The sequence below is a fragment of the Drosophila tropicalis genome, unplaced genomic scaffold, assembly GCF_018151085.1.
Source record: "Drosophila tropicalis isolate 14030-0801.00 unplaced genomic scaffold, ASM1815108v1 contig_845, whole genome shotgun sequence".
In the NCBI taxonomy this organism is placed as follows: Eukaryota; Metazoa; Arthropoda; class Insecta; order Diptera; family Drosophilidae; genus Drosophila; species Drosophila tropicalis.
The window spans coordinates 789,950-809,618 of NW_027173338.1; the positions used below are offsets into that span (position 1 = coordinate 789,950).

Genomic DNA, 19,669 nt, shown 5'->3' on the forward strand with positions numbered 1-19,669 from the left:
GGTGTATAATAAAGTTTTAAGAAACAGCGTAATTAAGTAACATTTAAATAATTTTAAAAAGCTTTTTTAAAAACACCAACTAAATCAGTGTATAACAATGTTTTAGAAATGTGTATCATTAAAATTATTTTAACAAAGTTTTTTTATTTTAAATTATTATTCTTAGAGAAGACTATTCAAAAATTTTGAACTTTCTGAAATTCTGTTTAGTTATAGAATAACTAATTCAACAAAAACATTTTCGATTTCATAACGTTTTGTGGGACAAATTCTCACTTACTTTTGGAGATATGAGCAATAATTTGTATGATAATGACATAAAAAGTGAAATTGCTTGCAATCATTTTACGCATTTCCAACGTGTTTGTGTAGTAGGAAATGTTATTTACTTAAACAATTAATATACATACACCCGAAATCAACGACAAGCTCAGTTCAGTTCCGTTCGCTCTACATTTTATCGAGAGAGTCGCGCAGTTGCTGGTTTCTTCAAATTTCACACATTTTGGCCGGAGACTTTTTGGTCTTGCAGCCATTTCTCTTCTTCTATGTAGGTGAGAACCAACAACTCGATGGATCTTGGCCCATGGCAGAGCCAGCCAAAGTGAAAATTATTAAAATTTAATGTCGGACCCGTGTTGAATGTGCAGTCATTCGTGGCGCGGGCTTTGTACGCAGCGGAAGTGACTTATCGCGAGGGATTACGACCACACAAATAATAGAAGGATTAACCCAAAGGATATTATTTAAATATAATGCGTGTTTTAGTGATATATGCATATCTATTAACGGGTCTATTTTACTTTTCGGAAGGTAAAAGAGAAAAGTGCCAAGCAAACAATGCAAATCTGTATTGGGAAAATGATTTTCCGCTCACGTTTTTTTTTCTATTTTATTTTTCAAGGTAAGCCCTGTCCTGAAAAGACACGACAACACAAAACCCGCTGCGATGCCTACTATAAATGCCGCGAACTGACATCCAACTCTCATGTCTGGGTGCCTACGAAATGCTCCGAAGGTCTGGTCTATGAGCATAAAATGGGTCTCTGTGTATTGCCTGGAGAGGATTGGGAATGCATAACACCAAGCGAATTGGCAAATCCATCAAAATCCGCTGAATTCCCACAGGCCGATGCGAATATATTGATTGTAAACGATATGGCGCCATTAGCTCAGCAAAGTGAACAACTTTTGGATGACGATAGTGTTAAAATAGTGGTAGATGCTTCTCTAAGTAGTGAGGAGTCACACGAGCAAGAGGTTTTTGAGCAGGAGAAGCGGCCCCATCAGGAAGATCATAATTTCGATTCTAGTGGGGATGGTGAACTTGTGGAACTGGATGGTACATTGCCAGTACAAAATCGTGAAGGTGATCCGGCAGTGGAGAAACTGAAAGCCGAACTGAAGCAAGTACAGGGTGTAAGCGAAAGCTCCAAGCCAGGATCACCCATTGATCCCAATTTGACGGCTCATTTGCAAAGATTATCTCAGCTAATTGATGGACTACAACAAAAATATCAAAAGACGGATAAGCCTGAAGTGGAAATGCGACCCGATCAATTGAATGCATTTTTGGCGCATTTCAAAATTAAAAATCACTTTGATCAATTGTCACCCGAAGGCAACTACAAAGACGCTGGGGATACAAATGATGGAACTACCCCAAAACCCTTGGAGATTACAACCACCACCAGCAGCAGCACCACCACAACGACAACAAAACTGCCTGAAGCATCGCCAAATAAGACCAGTCTACAGGAGCATCTTAACAAGAATCGCATGCAACCGGAAACAAAATTAATGCTATCAAATACTTTACCCTTTTCCATGCATGGCACTTCCAGTTCCGGTTCAGGGTATGCCAATTCTCAGATTGTAGTGAATCGACCAGAGGGTTCTGTAATGTTTGCCCTTCCACCGGGGCCATCCTCCTATGGAATGAGCAATGAACAGAATATGCCTTCTTACCACACAAGTCAAAGCCATGAATATAACGAACATAGTGAACCAAAAATTTCGGAAGATACTTTAAAAACCGTTCTAGAGCTTTCCAAACAGATGATAGCTGCCCAAAATGTACCCAAAGTCTTGCCCAATGCGGGCTATGCCTATGCCCAGCCTATTTTACAACCAGTTTTCATATCTCCTCACGGGGGAAATCCATTTCAACAATATTATGCACCTTCACCCATGAGTTATGCCCCGCCGCAACACAAGAAACATGGCCAGGGAGGCTACAGCAGTAAGCCAAGTACCACCATTATACACAATAATGTAATACCAGTTCATTTGTCCAGCACTAATTCGGGAGAGAAAGAGGTATTGGATACCTATGGCAATAGTTTGGGCATGTATCCCAGTTTGGATAAACATGCCACTGCGGATTACATGACCACGGCAAGGCCAACTCTGTCCCAGTTGACAACGATGGCCAGTCTTTATGATTCACCCTATGGCCAACAGGAATTCACTTTAACCACACCGCGACCCTTTGAACAGCAACCCTCAGCGGCGACAGTTTCCACATATTATACGCCCAGTCCGCATCTCAATGAGCATAATGTGAATCGCATCTTTCAATCGGCCACTGAAAGCTATCCCACTAATTTGAATCTGCCAAGGCCCATGATGGATATGTTTCCTAGTCAGTTGGAACCAGGTCAAGTGAAGATACGACCCAATTCACAAAAAATCGAAAGCATGGAAGTTCTCGATGCTGCCGGAATGGGAAATGATGATATGATTAAGGCCAACTATATGAATGTAAACCAATCGCCTCACGTACTGACCTACAGCAGCAGCAGCAGCAGCAACGGCGGCGGCGTCAGCAGTTCTTCAGATATTCTGGGCATGGGCCAGCAATTAGCACCTCCATCGAGCTCATCGTCGTCATATATGGATCATCAACAGCAGCAGCAGCAGCATCAGTTTCATTCACTTTCCCCCTACTTGGCCAGGCCAACACCAACGATAAGTAGCAGCATCTACAGCGATTCGGCTGGCAATATGGAACTAAATATGTTTAGCAGCAATCCGCAACCCACTATGAATCTCTATAACAAACTCAAGTATCCCAGTCAGAGTGGCGGTGGAGGTGTTGGTGGTCAGTTGGTCAATTTTAATGGCAATTTCATCAGTCTCGATGTCTTTCAAAAATCCATTTTACCCCTGATGACCAAGTCATCAGCGGCCATGTCCGAGCTGGGCAATGTGGAGGTAATCACCTGTCAAGCAGGTGTACGACAACCCAATCAAACAGATTGCACACGTTACTTTGTCTGCAGTAAAAAAGATGGCAAAGTCTTGTCCTATTCATGTCCACCCTACACAGGATTCAATAGCCAGACACGCATATGTGATGCCCAGACGTATGCCCAGTGCGGAAATATGCCCCTATTCAATGGCTACTCCATCGATGCCAATAGACGTCTGCAAATGGAGACTCTGAAAATGTTGAGTGAGGCCAAGCGGCGGCAAGATGCGGCCCTGAAAGCCCAGAGTATTGCCGCCCTGTTGCAACAATATGGCCAAAGTAGTAGTCCCACAGTAGGGCCAAGTCTGGCTAGTTTGAGTATGATCCAACCGAATATCGAGCAAGATGCCATGGACTCATATATGGTAAATTTACCCGACATCACAACCACAACCATGCGACCCATTTTGCCGCCCATTAGCAATATTGGCAATGGTTCACCTTTGTCATCGTCTTCGTCATCCTCATCATCTTCATCCTCTGGCAATGTGAAGAAGCGTAAATACTATTGCAAAGAGGGTGACAAAATACCCGATCAGACATCAATAAGCAGCTATTTTGTATGCTATAAAAATGCCCAGGGTCAAATGAAGGGCCACAAGATGACTTGTTCGAAGAGTTTGCTCTTCTGCCCCAAAACTCTAATGTGCACCTTGGCTTCGAAATGTACGGGCTGAGGGGGAAGGAATGTTTTTAGTCCTTAAGAATTTGCCACATTTGCCAATTAAGTTATTATTAATTTATTTATTTTAATTTTAGTTGAACGACAAACATTAAAGAAAATGTATAAACCAAAAAGTTGCTCGTTTTTTTCTCTTAGTCGATTTCACGAGAAAGTTGTTTAAAGTTATTATTTAGGTTCTTAAAACCAGCTTGGACAAAACTGACCTTTATGTGGCCACGATTTGGACGTGATATATGCCAGGCGGTCATATGATTAAAGGTTTTTCTTTAAACAGTAGCGGACTAGCAATGAATTAAAGCAAGTTAAATGAAATCAAAAGCTATTAAAGTATGTCAGGGACATGCAAAAAGAAAAAGCCTCTAATGATCTCTTATTTTCATCATCTCTTGACCTCAAGTACATATATATAACCTTTTCTCTGTCTCTCTCTTTCGCTCTCAACCCTTAAGGGCTTGTTTACCGCACTCCGCTCCTGTACATTTATTTGACCAAGGTACCTAAACTAAACTACCTTAATTTCACTTTTTTAATGTCTTTAATAAGCTTTTACTTCTTTAACTTCGTTTATAGTAGGTTTTCCTACTCATATTACATGAAACAATTGGCATTTGCGCTAAAGCAAAGAGTTGAGTACTTAAACAAAACAAAAAATCTAGTTCAATTATGATGATAACGTATAAACGAGATCTACTTAATTTGTCCAAAAAATAGATTGAAACAAAAATCAAGTGCAAGTGTACTCAGAGTGTACTCTGTCATATTCATGTGTACTCACATCAACCGGTTCTGGTTTAAGAGTTGTTTTTTAATCCACTTCAAGTACACTCGCACTTTGCATTAGCTTGGCCAATAAAGATGTTATATAGATAAAGCTAAATAAGTACCTCAATAGATGGCTTATGAGTTTATAAACGGCTTAAAGTAAAAAATCATTGAATTCAGTTTTTATTTAAAAAGTCATAATGCTTAATTTGTAAAAATTCTCTAAAAAGTATAAATTTTGAATAGGAAGATATTCAATGAGAATTCAAGAAATTAAACTCTTAAAATCGGCAAAATAACGTTAAATAAATTAAACCAATGAATTAATACTATTTTCAAAATATAGTTATATATTTTTATACAATACAGAATGATATAATGACAAAACATTAAAATATAATCAACTTACAATTAGACAGTGCAGTGAACTAGCCTTATGAAATGATTAGGTAATGCTACGGGCCGATGTTGAAAGACTTTTGACATCTGAAAAGTCGGCTCAATATTCATTCATTTACCAAAATATAGTTTTGGGCAAAAAATTCGGTTTGAAAAGTTCTGAAAATATAATCTTAATATTGCCAAATTTTAAACGATTTTTAAAAGGCTTTTAAATTAGATGTCTGCATTAAAATTTGGTGAACTGAAGTCTAAAAATAACTTTCAAGTGTTGGATTCCATTTTAAAGTACACTAAATTCTAATTTAAGCGATATATAACTTTTTGAAATCGGTTTAAAATACAGTCAATATGTTTTACTACAACTTGTAACAAAATTTTTGCTTTAGAAGGCCAAAAAAATGTTTCAATTTTAATAATAAAGATGGAAAAGTATGTTAGAAAAATGTTTATATAAAAAATATAATAAATAAAATTAGTTCTTTTTAATAGCTACAAATTATTCAATTTAAACAATTGCAAATTGTAAAGTTTTATCAAAATATAAATAAATTTAAAACATATAAAAAATACTCCATCAAGAACTTAAGAAAAATTCCTTATTCATACTCAAAATGTTACTTTGTCTTTTGTTTCTAAGGAAATTTAGGCGAATTCTTTAAATATAATAAGAATTGAAAACTTTTTTCAGTAGTTTGAATCTGACAAGTATTCATAATTACTAATAATAGGCGTTAATTATAGGTATTTATTTTTCTTCAAACTAACTCAACGAATTTGTAGCTTAATAGTTCTCACCTCTCTCTTAAGGGTCAACCACAATTAACTTGAGTTGTTCTAAGAAACTTTAATGAACTTTTACTTTCGAAGAAAGGGTTAATTGGCCACCCAATGTAATTGTGACCCCTTCTAGAGAGTTTGTTTCTTTTTATATTTGTCACCTGCTCACTTGGCACGTGGATCTCATCTAAAAAGAAAAAAGAAAAGTGATAGTTTTCGTCTCAGGCAAATGCACTTTCTCCTTCAATGCAAATGAGATGAGACGGCATGCGCCAACCCTTTAAATCATTTTTCATACTCTAATTAGTTGCTAATAATTGTTTACAAAATTTAAATGTTGGTGCACACACACACACACACACACACACACACACACACATACACACACACACACACACAAACAATAAAACACACAAATTTGTCACTCACGCATAAAAATAACTAAAACTCTCACTATGAGAAATGTCCACAGATACAGATAGAAATACATTTTGTGTACATTTCACATTTCACTTGGCTAATTTTTTGTGGTTTTTGTTATGCTAAAGCTAAAGTCAGTTTATCGGCCAACAAAATGGTTAATGTATCTTGCATAACTCCCTCTTGCTATGGGAAGAGTTCATTAACATCCATATGACGCCCTAGCCATATTTCCCCATACACATGTGTGTATGACCTTTGGGCATTTGAATGGGCAGGAAACCCAAACAAAACGAAACGATATACAAAAAAACATTTTGAATGCCCGCAAAGAAAGTTGTTTGACACTTATAGCACCGGTTTCTAGAAGCGTTAATTTTCACCAGTACACATAAATTGGTTTTTTGTGGCACATACCGGTACAACAATACAACATTTCGTATACGTATTGCAAAAATTTTAAGTTACCAGGCAAACAGAATGGAGTCTCAAAAAGGCTCATCATTTTCTGATCTCATAATCGGATACATACCAGAAGGAATAATCAATCAATGTCATAATAAAAGTTTTTTGAAACAAGAACCTATTGATGGACAAAAACTGTTTTCAAATTAACTAAGTTTATCAAATTAAATAACGATCTCATAAGGACGGAATTTATATTTTTGATTCCTGGAAACTTTGCCTAGTCCGTTCACTGCAAAATAAGTATATAGAAATAAAACTATCAGAGATAAATAGTTAATTCTAAGTCTTGAATTCATTTTCTGTAAGTGTGTCGATAGAAGTTTCTTGTTTTCGACTTTAGACTGGAAATAAAAGGGTAGCCTTTTGTAAGTTAATAAAGTAACTAATAAAAACCGAATAAAAAACGAAAGAATTTCCCAGTATCAATTTGGACTCTTTGAAAACGGAAAGACATCCCAAGATTATGTCATAAACTTCTTTAAACTTTTTAAGTCAATGTAAGCGAGCCATGTTTGAACTTATTGTCAGATATGTAGAAATAAACCATGAAATCTACTACTGTTATCATTATATTGTTTTCATTCTTCGAATAATTTTAAAACGGAAAATGGTTTAGTTTTGCCATTATAAATGGAAAATGTACGATAAAACTAAGTTACTGCCAACTTAGACATACGATTAGATCAAAAAGACTTATCAATTTCAAATCCGAAATGCTGATTCCAAAGTGAAAACATTAATGCTAATCTTAAAATCATATCAAAAACATCTTTGATATCCTATTATAATAACCTTGTTAAGCCAAAGTGATTTATATAATTAAAAATGCTTTAATATTGATTGCTAATAGTTATTATTATTTAATTTATTATTTCACTTGATTCAGGTTAGTGATTTAAGCTTGTAATCAAGTTGCTTTTTCATACCATTTATAATTTCAACAACTACAAAATCCATAGACGATTCATTGATTTCATGATTTGCATTTCAACAACATTTAAAAACTTTCTATATAAGTTTTGCTTATTTCAATATTGCTTATATGGGAGATATAATGCCAGGGGATTCTCTACTATATATTATATGTATAAGTATCTACATTATATTCATTTTATACTTAGTTGAAATGCAATATAAACATTTGTTCTTCGACTACTTAGGTATTGTATTGAATGTTTTCATGCTTTGAGATTCGATATTGAGTTGATTTTCTATTTTGTTGTTCTTTTTTGTTTCTTCACACAGCACAGCTAACAATAAATACAGTTAGTATACAAATTTATCGATTGATTTTTAATTTCTACACTTTTGTTTTTTTGTTGGAGGGGGATTTAGGTCTGAGATTAAGGTTTAAAGATTTATTTTGTCATTTACTATATACGATTAACTTGCATTAGTTTATAATACAATTATCACATTCTTTTTGATGATGATATATAATTCATTTTCATTTTCAGTATATATTTATGTTTTTTGACTCGTTTTAAACAATATAGATTTTTGTTTTTCATTATTATTATTATTATTGCTTTGGATTTTTGCTTTTTCTTTGGTTTGATTTAAGCCTAGGACATAATTTTGTAGAAACAATTGAACATTTGTTTGATGCAACAAAAAAAAGGCAAAGCATCTTTCATCTCAATTTCGATTTTCATTCTTCCATTTACTGAATCACTACGCAGACTTATCAACTAACTATTAGTAGTTTATATAATACAAAAAATGACACATATAAAGCGCAAAAAGGAACACAGTTTTGCTTTAGCTGCTACACATGTAAACTTAGAGAACAAATTTCCATTAGACCATGGCTTAGACCATGCCGAAGCCTTCGCTGCCCTCACTAATGGCCAAAAGTAAAGATTTCTCAAATTGCTCATAGCTCTCGTAGTCTGGCAGGCAAAGTTGATTGAAGCTGCAATGCAAATTAAGAGATAAATCGTTAAATTTAATGCAAATATCTATATAAATTCCAGAACATACCAAGTGTGAGCCGTGGGCAAATTGCCAAATGTTGGTGCCGCTGTGATTTGAAATTGCGGATTTAGCTCCTGAAAACCACCTGGTGGCAATTGTGAACAGCCTGTTGTGAATTGCAATAGACGAGCCATTTCGGTTTGACTAAAATTACTGACGCCAGCCCAAAACCAGCCCAGAACTCGCCGGAACTCGGCTGAGTTACCATTGGCTATATGATGAGACTTGAAATCACTGATTGAGTACTCTCCAGTGCCGCACATAAGTAACTGCAAGAAAAATTTACATTTGAAATGGCTATGAATATTGAGTAGAAACAATTGCCTAACTCACCTCCAATTCATTCTCATCGAATATACTGAGTAGATTATCTGGTATTATGGAATTTAAACCTTTTAGAAAACTATCTACTTCCTCTTTGACACTATTGCATAAACGTTGTTGGGCCAAAGAATCTAAATATTGATTCTTTGTGGCATTCGTTACACGAGTCTTGGCACCATTTGGTATAAGCTCAACGGTCTTGCTTAGCTGACCACTACCATCATAGACTTCCTCTACAAAATACAACTCCAACGTATCTGTAGCATCGAGATCTGTGTCCAGAATATATTTGATTTTCGATAAATACAAATCGGGATCATCTTGCTCAAAGTACTGGGGAAATAGGGAAGTTTAAAAAAAGTGTTAATTGAAAGAGTTATCAAGTGTTTTTTATAGTCATTCTTACCTTGTAGTGCACCCTCAGTCCAATTAGTTGAGCTAGAAAAGAGCGACTGAAACGTGCTCGGACTAATTGCCGATAACTTCCACCCAGAGCACTCTCAAATAGACATTTGCCCACCATTTTGCCAGCAAATTCAAAATGCTTTAATTTCAATTGTGGCGGCCTTGTGGGATTAGGATGAACTAATGCCTGATGTTTATCATGGAATGTACAGAAAAGGCCACCTCGTGCATCGAACAGAGAACTGCAAACCAATTCGAACCACTCACGTCGCAGGCCACCCCAATCGATGCCCTGTTCGCCTTGAAAGGTAACTTCGAAATTGCCACACCAATCCGATACTGAGAATCCTTTGGCTGCCTTCATGCTGCTCTCCAGTATCTTATCCCTTTGCACTTTCAGTGTCATCTTCTCGTGATAATAACTGGAATGGAATTTTCGCACCTCATGATAAAAGAAGTCTTGCTTATCTTTAAATGTCTCCGAACCGCCAATGTTCTTTAAGAGAAAATGTGTAAAAGTTGCCGCAATTATATTACGATCCTTGGAGGCCAATTCAATGCGCGGTTGAGCCCCATCATCGATAATGAAGACAGGTCCATGGAGTTGGGTTACCAAGTGTGGCAAAAAATGGAATTTGGTCGACGGGCAGAGACGGAATGTTGCTATACGTTTGGGTATAAATTTCAATATCATCTCCTTGATGGTTACCTGAAATATCAACGAGTTCTGAGCCTCAACATTTGGTAGAGGGGTCAAAGGTGGAGTCTATTCCATTCCACTCACCTGCTTAGGTCCCACATAGCAGAGCACTTTGCGGGGTTTACTCTTGGCGGCACCATAAATGCTTAATAATTTGGCTTCATAGCATATGTTGTGCTTTCGTGAGGCAATATTCTTGTGCACCAATGTTGTATCGCTACCTAAAAGCACAACACAAAACAAAAGCAATGACAAGTGATGATAGATGGACATTTAGATTCATTAGATGTCTGCACTTACTGCTTAGAACAATGATATCAAAGTCACCATTGGGCAGCTGTTGCTCATTATAATTGATGACAGCTCGCAGACAAATAGGTTCGGGAAATAGAGCTGTGACTGAGACACGAGAATTGACACGGTCATAGGTAAAGGTGATGGCCTGTTGAAGACTTGTGACCACAATGCCACGCAAATCATAGATGGACACCTGATAGCCCTAAACAAACAATCCAACATAAAGCCCATAGAAAAAAGGAACAGATTACGTCATTGTAAGGTTGTTTTACCTGCAAAGCTTCATCGGATTGATCGAAGAGGCATGCATTGCCGAACTCATCTCTGGGTTCTATGTGCATCATTGTTGGAGATCCAGCACAGCAGATGACCGTGCTGGCCGGACGTACGAATCGCGAACGTCGTGCATCGATGGCGCCAGGCAAAAAATTTCTTAGGAATGGTGAGCCAGCTATGTGACTGGCCCCAATTAGGACTGAAATCTTATATTGTCCTGCTGTGCGTACTGTGAACTTGACCTTGGCTATATTTGCATTATTCGGATCTGTGGATGAGCCCAACTCGCTGATGGTAACCACTTTACGTGTACCCTCGGTGACTTCCACAAAGAACTGATCTGTATCACAGATGGGATAAGGCTGACCGTTGCGTTGAAAGAATCGGACCACAAAGCACATGGTCCCTCCGACACGGGCCGGATCCTTCCAATTCCATTGAACTTTGCAATTGGCCGGCAAAAGATACTTGCCGGTAACATATTGTAGTAACGAATGACGTGCTTCGGGGGCCAATGACGGTTGGGTCATGGCTGCTAGGGTAACCAGGCCGGCAACTGATACAGAGACTACCAACATGCCACCCCATGTCCACGCGTCCTGATGCTGACTCGATTTCACTACCGTTGACCACAGCTGGGCCTTTAGGGCATCCAATTGGGCCTTCGATGTGGGTAGATTTTGTCGTGCCGTCGACCAGAGTTGCCAATCCTTGCCAAGTATTTTACTTGCTCGCGAATCCTCCAACCAATAGACGTCCTCCAGTGAGGCCACCTCCACTGCCAGCAATCGTTGGTAATGATGTTGCATACGATGATCCTTCAGCCATTCCCTAAGGATAAGTTTCTGCTGCAAATGCAAAGCGGCCCGTTGCAATCGTTGTTCATCCAAGGGTGGCAACTCTGGCAAACGTTCCGGATCCCCACAGCTTGAAAGCGAAGAGATGCCTAAAATGAAAAAACAAGAACAAAAGAAAATTAAGCAAAGATTCCTCACCTAAATCACGTTTAGTGCCAGTCGAAATTAAATAGTTTTCTCCATTTTTCGAGTGCCATTTCGTTGCATTTAGTTTAGTAGTTTTCAAAATACATTTCCAGTGGTTTTACCCACACAAAAAAAAAAAACAACAACAAAAACATTTATAAACTTTTTGCGTATCTCTTACTGGGACAGGCGCTTGGCCTAGATATAATAAAAGTTTGCTTGGTAATTGAGTTAAATTGTTAAAGTTTTGCGGTATGGTGTGCAATTTGAAACTTCTGCTTTCTGACAGTGTATGCGGGTCCTCTTGTTGGCTTTGTCATCATCCATCAGGCGATGGCAATGGCAATGCAAATATCCGTATGCCCACATCGGATGGTGTCTAAAATTACAACAGCAAACTAATTTGGCTCGGCGACTACGTCAATATCGTCAAGCCGGCATTGCCGCCTACTTTCAACGAACAGCACAAAAAAAAAGAAGGAAAACTTTCGTTAACATGGGCCAATCAATTATATTTCAATTTTTTATGACTTTTAGCCAAGGCAGCAGCGACTACTACAGGCAAATGGAGGCGCAAGTAACTATATCCGAAAACGACATTTAATGCGTTGTTTGTCGCTTATCGTTGAATGCCATCATTGGGTGAAAATGTGGTGGCTCCAGTTCTCTAACCCGCATACGGTATTCTCGAAAACTCGTGGCTGACTTCCACCCATCTGTCGCTCCTCCCTCTTCATCAAGGTGAAGCGCTTAAAGGCTTAGCTTGAGCTTTTCTGGTGGGAGGTCCTGCGCCACGGACGACCTACGACTGACTTTCGTTTTTAGTATTTACGTATTTTCTACTTTAACTTTCTGTTTATACTTTGGACTCAAAGAAAAGTTTGAGCTAGTATGGAACATTTGCGATTGGCCTTATTGTTGCAATAAGCAAAGTTTTTGGTATTATTAGCTTACGCAAAATAAATGAGAACTTTGCATTTTAATGGCAATTCGCAGAATGCTTCTCAGAACAAAAAGCCCTTATATTATAATTTGGTTAATTTTTAGAAAATTTACAATAGTTTACTTTTAGCTTTTAATTAATTGGAATTATTGATGCTTAGAAAGTGCAAATCAACATTTTCAAAGGTATCGAAAGATTTCTGGTATGGAAATTTAGTATTTCGTATTACAAATACTTTTATTTAAACCTTTTAAGGATTGTTCTTAGTTCCCTCTCTACTGGATACCAAGGGGTATAAACTAAACAAACATTTTGTCGGGATTGTTTGTTAAAGGATCAAATAAAGTAAGAAAAGGACTAGATCCCAAACCCATTGACTACATGTGGCCACAAATTGCACCAGATCTCTTCTTTGCTGTTTCAGTGGATGCATTTTTTTAAGTAACTATCATGATTTTTCTAATCAACAGTTATAGTTAACCATCGTTTGTATTTGTAAAATTTTCAAATAGTTTCATACTTCTTAATGTTTGAATTGCATAAAAATATTTGATCAAAACAAGTAATGTTTAAGATAGTCAAAGTTCAATGTATGCGAACTCCCGCCTTTACTCAGATCACCTCATTTAATTGCCAGCAGTTTTTGACTAAATTTAGTCCATTTAATTTTACTTACGTTTTGAACTTGTTTAAACTAACAATCCATTAGATAAACATTTACCAAAAAAAAAAAAACAAGACTAAAATTTAAATCGAACCGGAATTCGAACCACAAAATGAAAACCACAAAACGAGTTACATGTTAGCCTAACTTGAATCCAAACTAACCCAGTCATCTAACCCCACCGCTTATGCGGTTTGTGGGCGTAACCCATTTAGGGGGCCCAACTGTACAAATAATCTACATACATAGAAATAGATGTATATATGTATGTATGTTTGTATCTATGAATAGGTATACCAGGAGTAAGGCTGATGTTTGCGTGCCTGACATTCGAAAAACGATTTCATTTCGTTACCAATTTTCTTTTGTTTGCCGCCTCTGAATATTTCGCGCGAAACGAATAACTTCCGTTTGGATATTTTTGGACGTGCAAACAATGAGAAGTAACTTTTAAATTCACTTCGACAAGGAAAAAGATTTGTATAATTAAAGCATTTGTGTTGCATATTTAATAGCTGACCTTAACGAGAATTACTAATCGTTTTTAATTAAAATCCAAGAAAAAAAAAAAACAAAAAGACGAATTGGGAAAAAACAAAAAAGAAGGAAAAACGTAAGTCAAAAAGGCGATAGGAAAAGGTACGAGTACTTTCCATGAAAAACACACGCACACAAATGGCTTATGGGTGGTTGTAAGGGTGGTGGGTGAGATAGAGTGCGCTTAATGAAAATGCTTTCTGAAGGTTAAAGCGCGCAATATGCAGGGCTGCTGATGACGACGACGACCATGATGATGATGAGGCTGATGATGATAAATGTCAAGTGAGTAAACTTTTTGGGGGAATTTACAGCGGCTGAATGATGAGGCCGCTTTTTGACAGTTGAAGCAGAATGAAATAGGCAAATGGCTAAAGGAGACATAGACAGGGACAGAGATTGTTGGGCTACATCAAGATAAAATGATTCCGAATCCGTTGTAGGTGTAAAAGGGAAGTATATATTTAGGTATATAAATGCCAACAAATGATAGATGAGATTCACAGATAATAATGACAAGTAACTAAATAAAACCTCTTATAACAGCGGGAAATGACAACTCATTAAGCATAAGCAAGGTGTGTATTTTGAGCTACAGCAAATTATGTACTTATATATAAAATCTAGACAATTGTTACTAATCATAATCCAGAACGGAAAGTCGTAAGGGATACCAACTATGAAAATAATAAGCAACTGGAGCAAACTGAACAAATTATAAAAAACATAATCAAAATCCAGAGCAGAAGTGGAAAAGAAATACAACCCTAAAAGGGCTGATCTAGGGCTGCAAACCCGGTCTAACTTAACCCCCTAAAATATGTTACAAGCAGTACAAGAATTCCCTGTTTTAAAGTTTGTCGAAGCCAACATTGACAATGTTTTAGTTACAAGGCATACGAAATGTTAAAGAGTTATTGAAAACTATAAATACTTTGCCTTGTTACCTATTTCACAGCTTTAGATTTGCCTAAGCATCCTTATTAAAGTAAGGATTCAATACTAGCTTTAAAGTACACAAAGAGAGAGAGAGAGAGAGAAAAGATGGAGAGAGAGAGAGAAAAGATAGAGAGAGAGATGATAGAGAGAGAGAGACAGAGAGTTAACTCAGTAAAGGGCAAAAGCCAAATATTTCAGTTAATCAGCGGAGTAATCTTTCAACACTATCAGGTCTAAAAACTTAAATTTAGCATTAAATCTATCAAGATCTACTTATCTACTTAATGTGTTAGATTAATTAAATCACATCTACTAGATGCCATCTAATAAGTTAAATTGCATTTGTCCCATAAGAAATTAAAAAATTTGTCTTAAAAAACATTAATATCTTAAATCAATTTATTTAACAAATATTGTTAGAAAGTTATCAAATGCAAATTTAGTTTGATACATATAAACTAACAATAAGTTATTTAATTTACACAGTAATTAAATAGAAAGTGCAACAACCAAACTTTTCTACTTGTTCCATCAATCAAAATATGTTAATATTTGAACAGAATGAAACTGCAGAAAGTCTGCAGTCCTTTTGTCCGTATTTTTGTTAGGATATTTCATTTGCTCGAGGTAAACAATATGATTTTACTGTTTGCAGAGGCGTAACAATTAAAGGGGGTCATCAATAGTTGAAAGATTTTATAAATTTTTATTTCAAAGAAGTTGAAATGTTTCTGTTAGCAAACCAAACTAAAAACAAGCAACTATAAGAGAACCTTGGCAGAATTGAGATTTGTTTTGTAAAAACAAACTGCTAATAATTATTTAAAATGCGCAGTCATACTGGAAATCCCTGTCTGGGGATCTGCCACTGACTAACTATTTGTTTGCCTTTCCTTTTGCCAAGAGTCGCCTTTATTTATGCTATACTTTTCCTTTTCCCCCTATCTATCGGTGTGTGGGTTTAACTGTGTGTGTCTGTGTGTGTGTTTTATTGTTCAGCTTGGCGCATTGTTGTTTGTCTTTATCCTTTTTATCGATTGTTCTCTTCTCTCTCACGATGCAGACAAAACAAGTGAAAGGAGCCTGACGACGAGGGATGAGGATAAGGCTGGAGGCTGTGCACAATACAAAAAAAAAGAGAAAAAAAACAAAAAAAAAATACAATTTGAATGACATTCGATCGCAATGTGTTCAACGGGGAAATTGCAGGGAGGTAGGGGCATAAGGGTATAAAAGCTCGAGGGGCGGGGAACGGGGGCTGGTCTGGGCGATTAAGGTTCGCACAACAAAGCCGCAACATTTTGCTCTTTCTCTTTTGTTATTTTTCGTTTCTGCCATCATTTTTTGTGTTTGTTTACCAAAGTGAAAAATGATAAAATTGCCAGCTCCTCTTCAAGCGAGGACATCCTGTTTGTGAGTGTGTGTGGGTGTGTGCTTGCGTATATGTATAAATACGTTTCTGCTTGTGTGCAGAGATGAAATTCTTGCTTGAAAATATTTCATAACTTTCACATCCTTCGCACAATCACTGCTCTCTAGAGATGAAAACTTAAGCGAGAAAATGTAGCAACAAAATTTAGTGTGTAATTTGAGAACTGAAGACATTTAAATACCCTACAAATGATTAAGTTAGGTTAACTTTAAAATAACATCATTTTAAATGACCTAATCTCTAGTGTAATGCATATTAATTTAACTTGCAATTAGAAATAAGTAAAAAAATCTTCAAACTAGAAAAATGATTCTGCTCCTTTATTCATGCCATAAAGTGGCAAGACTGGAAAATCCTTGAATAATATTTGATTGCCTTAAAGATGGAGAATACCGCAAAATTAACAGAACAAAAAATTGATTTTAGCACATATTGTGCAACCTACCCTCGTTAGCTTTATATACCCAAGTTTAGGTACTTTTAAAGGGTATAAAACAAAAACTTTAAAGGAATTTTTATTATTTCTTTCGAAAGCTTATTGTTCCGATAGTTTATCACGAACTCATCTCAAGGTCTGGTGCATTCGACAAACAACAAATATTTCATCTGCTTACAATAATTTATAATGCCTGTCTGCAACAGACACACTCACACACACACACACATATATATGCAAAACCAAACAGATGCAGCAGCAGCGTGGAATTTACATATTTAATTTAAAATAAAGCATCCTTCCACCCTGACATCTTGCCACAGCAACTTCAATCTGCTCCTCTTGCTTCTCTTTCGTTTTCTTACTCACTCGCCTCAAGTGGCGGCATAAATTCAAATGCCACTTTGGCAACAGCCTCTGCAAATTACGTATACGCAATGTGCGGCATACAAACACCAACACCACAGTTTATGTGTATGTGTGTTTCTGTGTGTGTGGTGTGTGTATGTTTCTGCGTTTATATGTCTACTTATGAGGGCTCCCAAGTGTGCGGCTGCTTTAGCTCTTTGGGGGCTTTCAATGTAAATTTCTATAATTTAGTAAAGAAATCTCTGAAAACATTATATTGTATGTTGATATATACAAAATTTTGATATGTACCTCATACTTCTGAAATCAGAATCAATAAAATAACTAAATTATTTGGCTTAAGATAAGATGCCTGGGTGATATCTATGACTCTCTAGTCATTCTATAAAGGTGAGACTTTTCTCTTGTAACCACCTTTTGTTTTGCAGATCCATACTTGAATCTAATCTCAGTGACTTTATCATCTAACGTCTTTCGAAACAATTAATGATGCTTTACATCAATGTTGGACCTAAACTCATTAACCTAACTCATATATTATAACTCTCACATCTTTGGGACAGTAATTGTCCAGAATACTGAGAGGCTTGAGAGAGAGAGAGACATTCAGCTTAAACTCATTTTGTTTTCTAGCGGAAAGAAACATAAACCGTGCGGAAATGATACTATCAATAACCTTCTTGATTGTATCGTTTCCTCTCGATTTATGTCACTTTTCCGCTGTGGAACTAGGTAACAGGAAATTGATAATATCATTTCCTCACAGTTTATTTCGGCCTTAACCAGACAAGAATTTCTCTTATCGCTTTAATAGTAAATACATAAAAAGTAATGATCAAGTCATTTCAAATAATTAAGGTGACACATAGAATGGAAACACCAAAAGCTCCTTTTTTTGCCAAAAGCCTTGAGTATGTAATTAGCCGCTAAAATATAAATTATCTGCATGTATCCCTTCTTGCTTCGTTTACGGAGATTTTGGGCATCAATCTAGATCTAGCGGGGTCTGAATTTAGAATGGAAAAGTTTATATATTCATCCTGAATAAATATGAGAGTTGGAAAACACATTTCAATTCTAAGAATAGATTATACTTTTAAAAGATCCAATCTATATCTATCTACCAATTTGATTAAACCCAGTAAAAACAAATAAATTGGTCAATATTAAAGATCTCAAAGCTTGGAAACATCTGTGTATGTTTATTTTTCCAATAAGTTGGCATTGTTAAAGGAATAAGTAAAGAAAATTGGTTTAGTTTAGTGAAATCACAGCTCTAATGCCACTGAAGGCTGCCCGTACGCCACATTTGTTTGTCTAAATGAATGTTTAATTCAAGCACGCTGGGACCTTAGTTGGCACTGAATGCAGGTTCTTCCAAAGTTGTATATATATATATATATATATATGTATGTATGTATTATATATACAAAATAAGTGAATGCAATAAAATTTTAAACACTCACACTTGGGGCAAGGCAAACGTCTGGGACCGAGGCAAAGATTTGGCCTCGGCAATTGCCTGCAAACGATGATGATGGCTGCCACAAAAGTTGAGAAGACAAACTGGATGCAAGACGGGAGAGAGAGAGAGAGAGAGCTTCAGTGGAGAGAAGTAGAACTGCGGTGGAATAGCAAAACCAGCAAGATGACAACGTTGTCGGCATTCAAAAAATGTCAGGTGTGAGACAGACAAGGGGTAGGTAGGGCATTTAAGGAGGGACTAGACAGACAAGCTTGACTTGAAGCAAATTCTGTCTTTCAGGCGTTTTGAACTAACCCGCAGCTGTTGCTGCACTTAGCTGCCTGCTCTATCTTCTCACGGTAAGCCGTCCCGTTCCTGTTCCCTTCATTCCCGACGACTGTTTTACATTTTTGTGTGGTCTCCAGCAAACGATGTTTGCGTGTGTGGCATGTGCATGTGCGGGTATGGGGGTGAGCATGGTGAGAACCACAGCCCACAGGCCACACGGCAACTTTGGAAAGCAAACAGATGTTCGTCTCACCCCTTTCAGCCGTCACCTACATCCACTCGATTCCCGCTGACGTTGACATTAAATGTCGCTTAATTTGAGTGGTCCTGGTCTTCGGTCTGTTGGGGCAAAATTCTTGCTGCTGCTGCTGCTACAGCTGCGGGTTGAGTTCGAGATGCATTAGCTAACCGCAAAAACCAAGCAAATGCAATGCATCAAAAGAATTTCTGCCACAAGCAGCTGCAAAGTATGCTATAAAAATATGCATTAAATTGCATGCACATGTGAGAATATGTGTGTGTGTGTGTGTTTGTGTATATAGCCAAGAAAATGGTAGAAAAATAAATGATGAGAGAGCATATATGTAAGCACTTATCGCTGTGTATTGATTTGCAATTGAGTGTGAAGATTGATGCAAAAAATATGATATCGATATTTTTGAACTTCAATACAAGTATTCCTTAAATCAAAGTGGAACAAAAAATGAAATCGACTTTACTATACTCTGCATTCAACTATATTTCTGGCTTAAACATGTCATTGCTCGACTTCCTTTTTAGTACTTTACAGAGTAATGTGATTTAACTAAAGGTGTGCAGTTCATTCAGGGGCAAATTAACGTTTTAATCCTACTTGTTGACGGGAAT

The 19,669-nt window shown here is 36.9% G+C and overlaps 2 protein-coding genes across 4 annotated transcripts in view; one reads left to right on the forward strand and one right to left on the reverse strand.

The window, feature by feature from the left end:
- The first annotated feature begins 755 nt into the window (after nucleotides 1–755).
- LOC137580610 (uncharacterized) lies at nucleotides 756–3,930 on the forward strand. The gene is made up of 2 exons (XM_068294709.1): nucleotides 756–813; nucleotides 905–3,930. The coding sequence occupies exons 1-2, from the start codon at nucleotides 756–758 to the stop codon at nucleotides 3,928–3,930; spliced, it is 3,084 nt and encodes a 1,027-aa protein (XP_068150810.1).
- A 3,677-nt stretch (nucleotides 3,931–7,607) lies between these two features.
- Nucleotides 7,608–19,669, reverse strand: part of LOC137581072 (apoptosis-resistant E3 ubiquitin protein ligase 1) — a 29,325-nt gene continuing 17,263 nt past the window's right edge. For 2 of the 3 annotated variants that reach the window (XM_068295235.1, XM_068295237.1), the window contains exons 2-8: nucleotides 10,743–11,692; nucleotides 10,474–10,672; nucleotides 10,258–10,394; nucleotides 9,475–10,200; nucleotides 9,078–9,401; nucleotides 8,751–9,013; nucleotides 7,608–8,682 (exon numbers count right to left, since the gene is read on the reverse strand). In XM_068295235.1, the coding sequence (XP_068151336.1) occupies nucleotides 8,580–8,682; nucleotides 8,751–9,013; nucleotides 9,078–9,401; nucleotides 9,475–10,200; nucleotides 10,258–10,394; nucleotides 10,474–10,672; nucleotides 10,743–11,692 (2,702 nt within the window). In that variant the 3' untranslated portion in view covers nucleotides 7,608–8,579. The remainder of the gene's footprint in view (nucleotides 8,683–8,750; nucleotides 9,014–9,077; nucleotides 9,402–9,474; nucleotides 10,201–10,257; nucleotides 10,395–10,473; nucleotides 10,673–10,742; nucleotides 11,693–19,669) is intronic. The other variant, XM_068295236.1, reaches the window with a different exon arrangement.

What these genes read in the sequence shown, in the direction of transcription:
- LOC137580610 (XM_068294709.1), top strand. Translation starts at nt 756, where the DNA reads ATGCGTGTTTTAGTGATATATGCATATCTATTAACGGGTCTATTTTAC. An exon ending in TCTATTTTACTTTTCGGAAG is followed by an intron (nt 814 to 904) that starts GTAAAAGAGAAA and finishes TTATTTTTCAAG; the next exon opens with GTAAGCCCTGTCCTGAAAAG.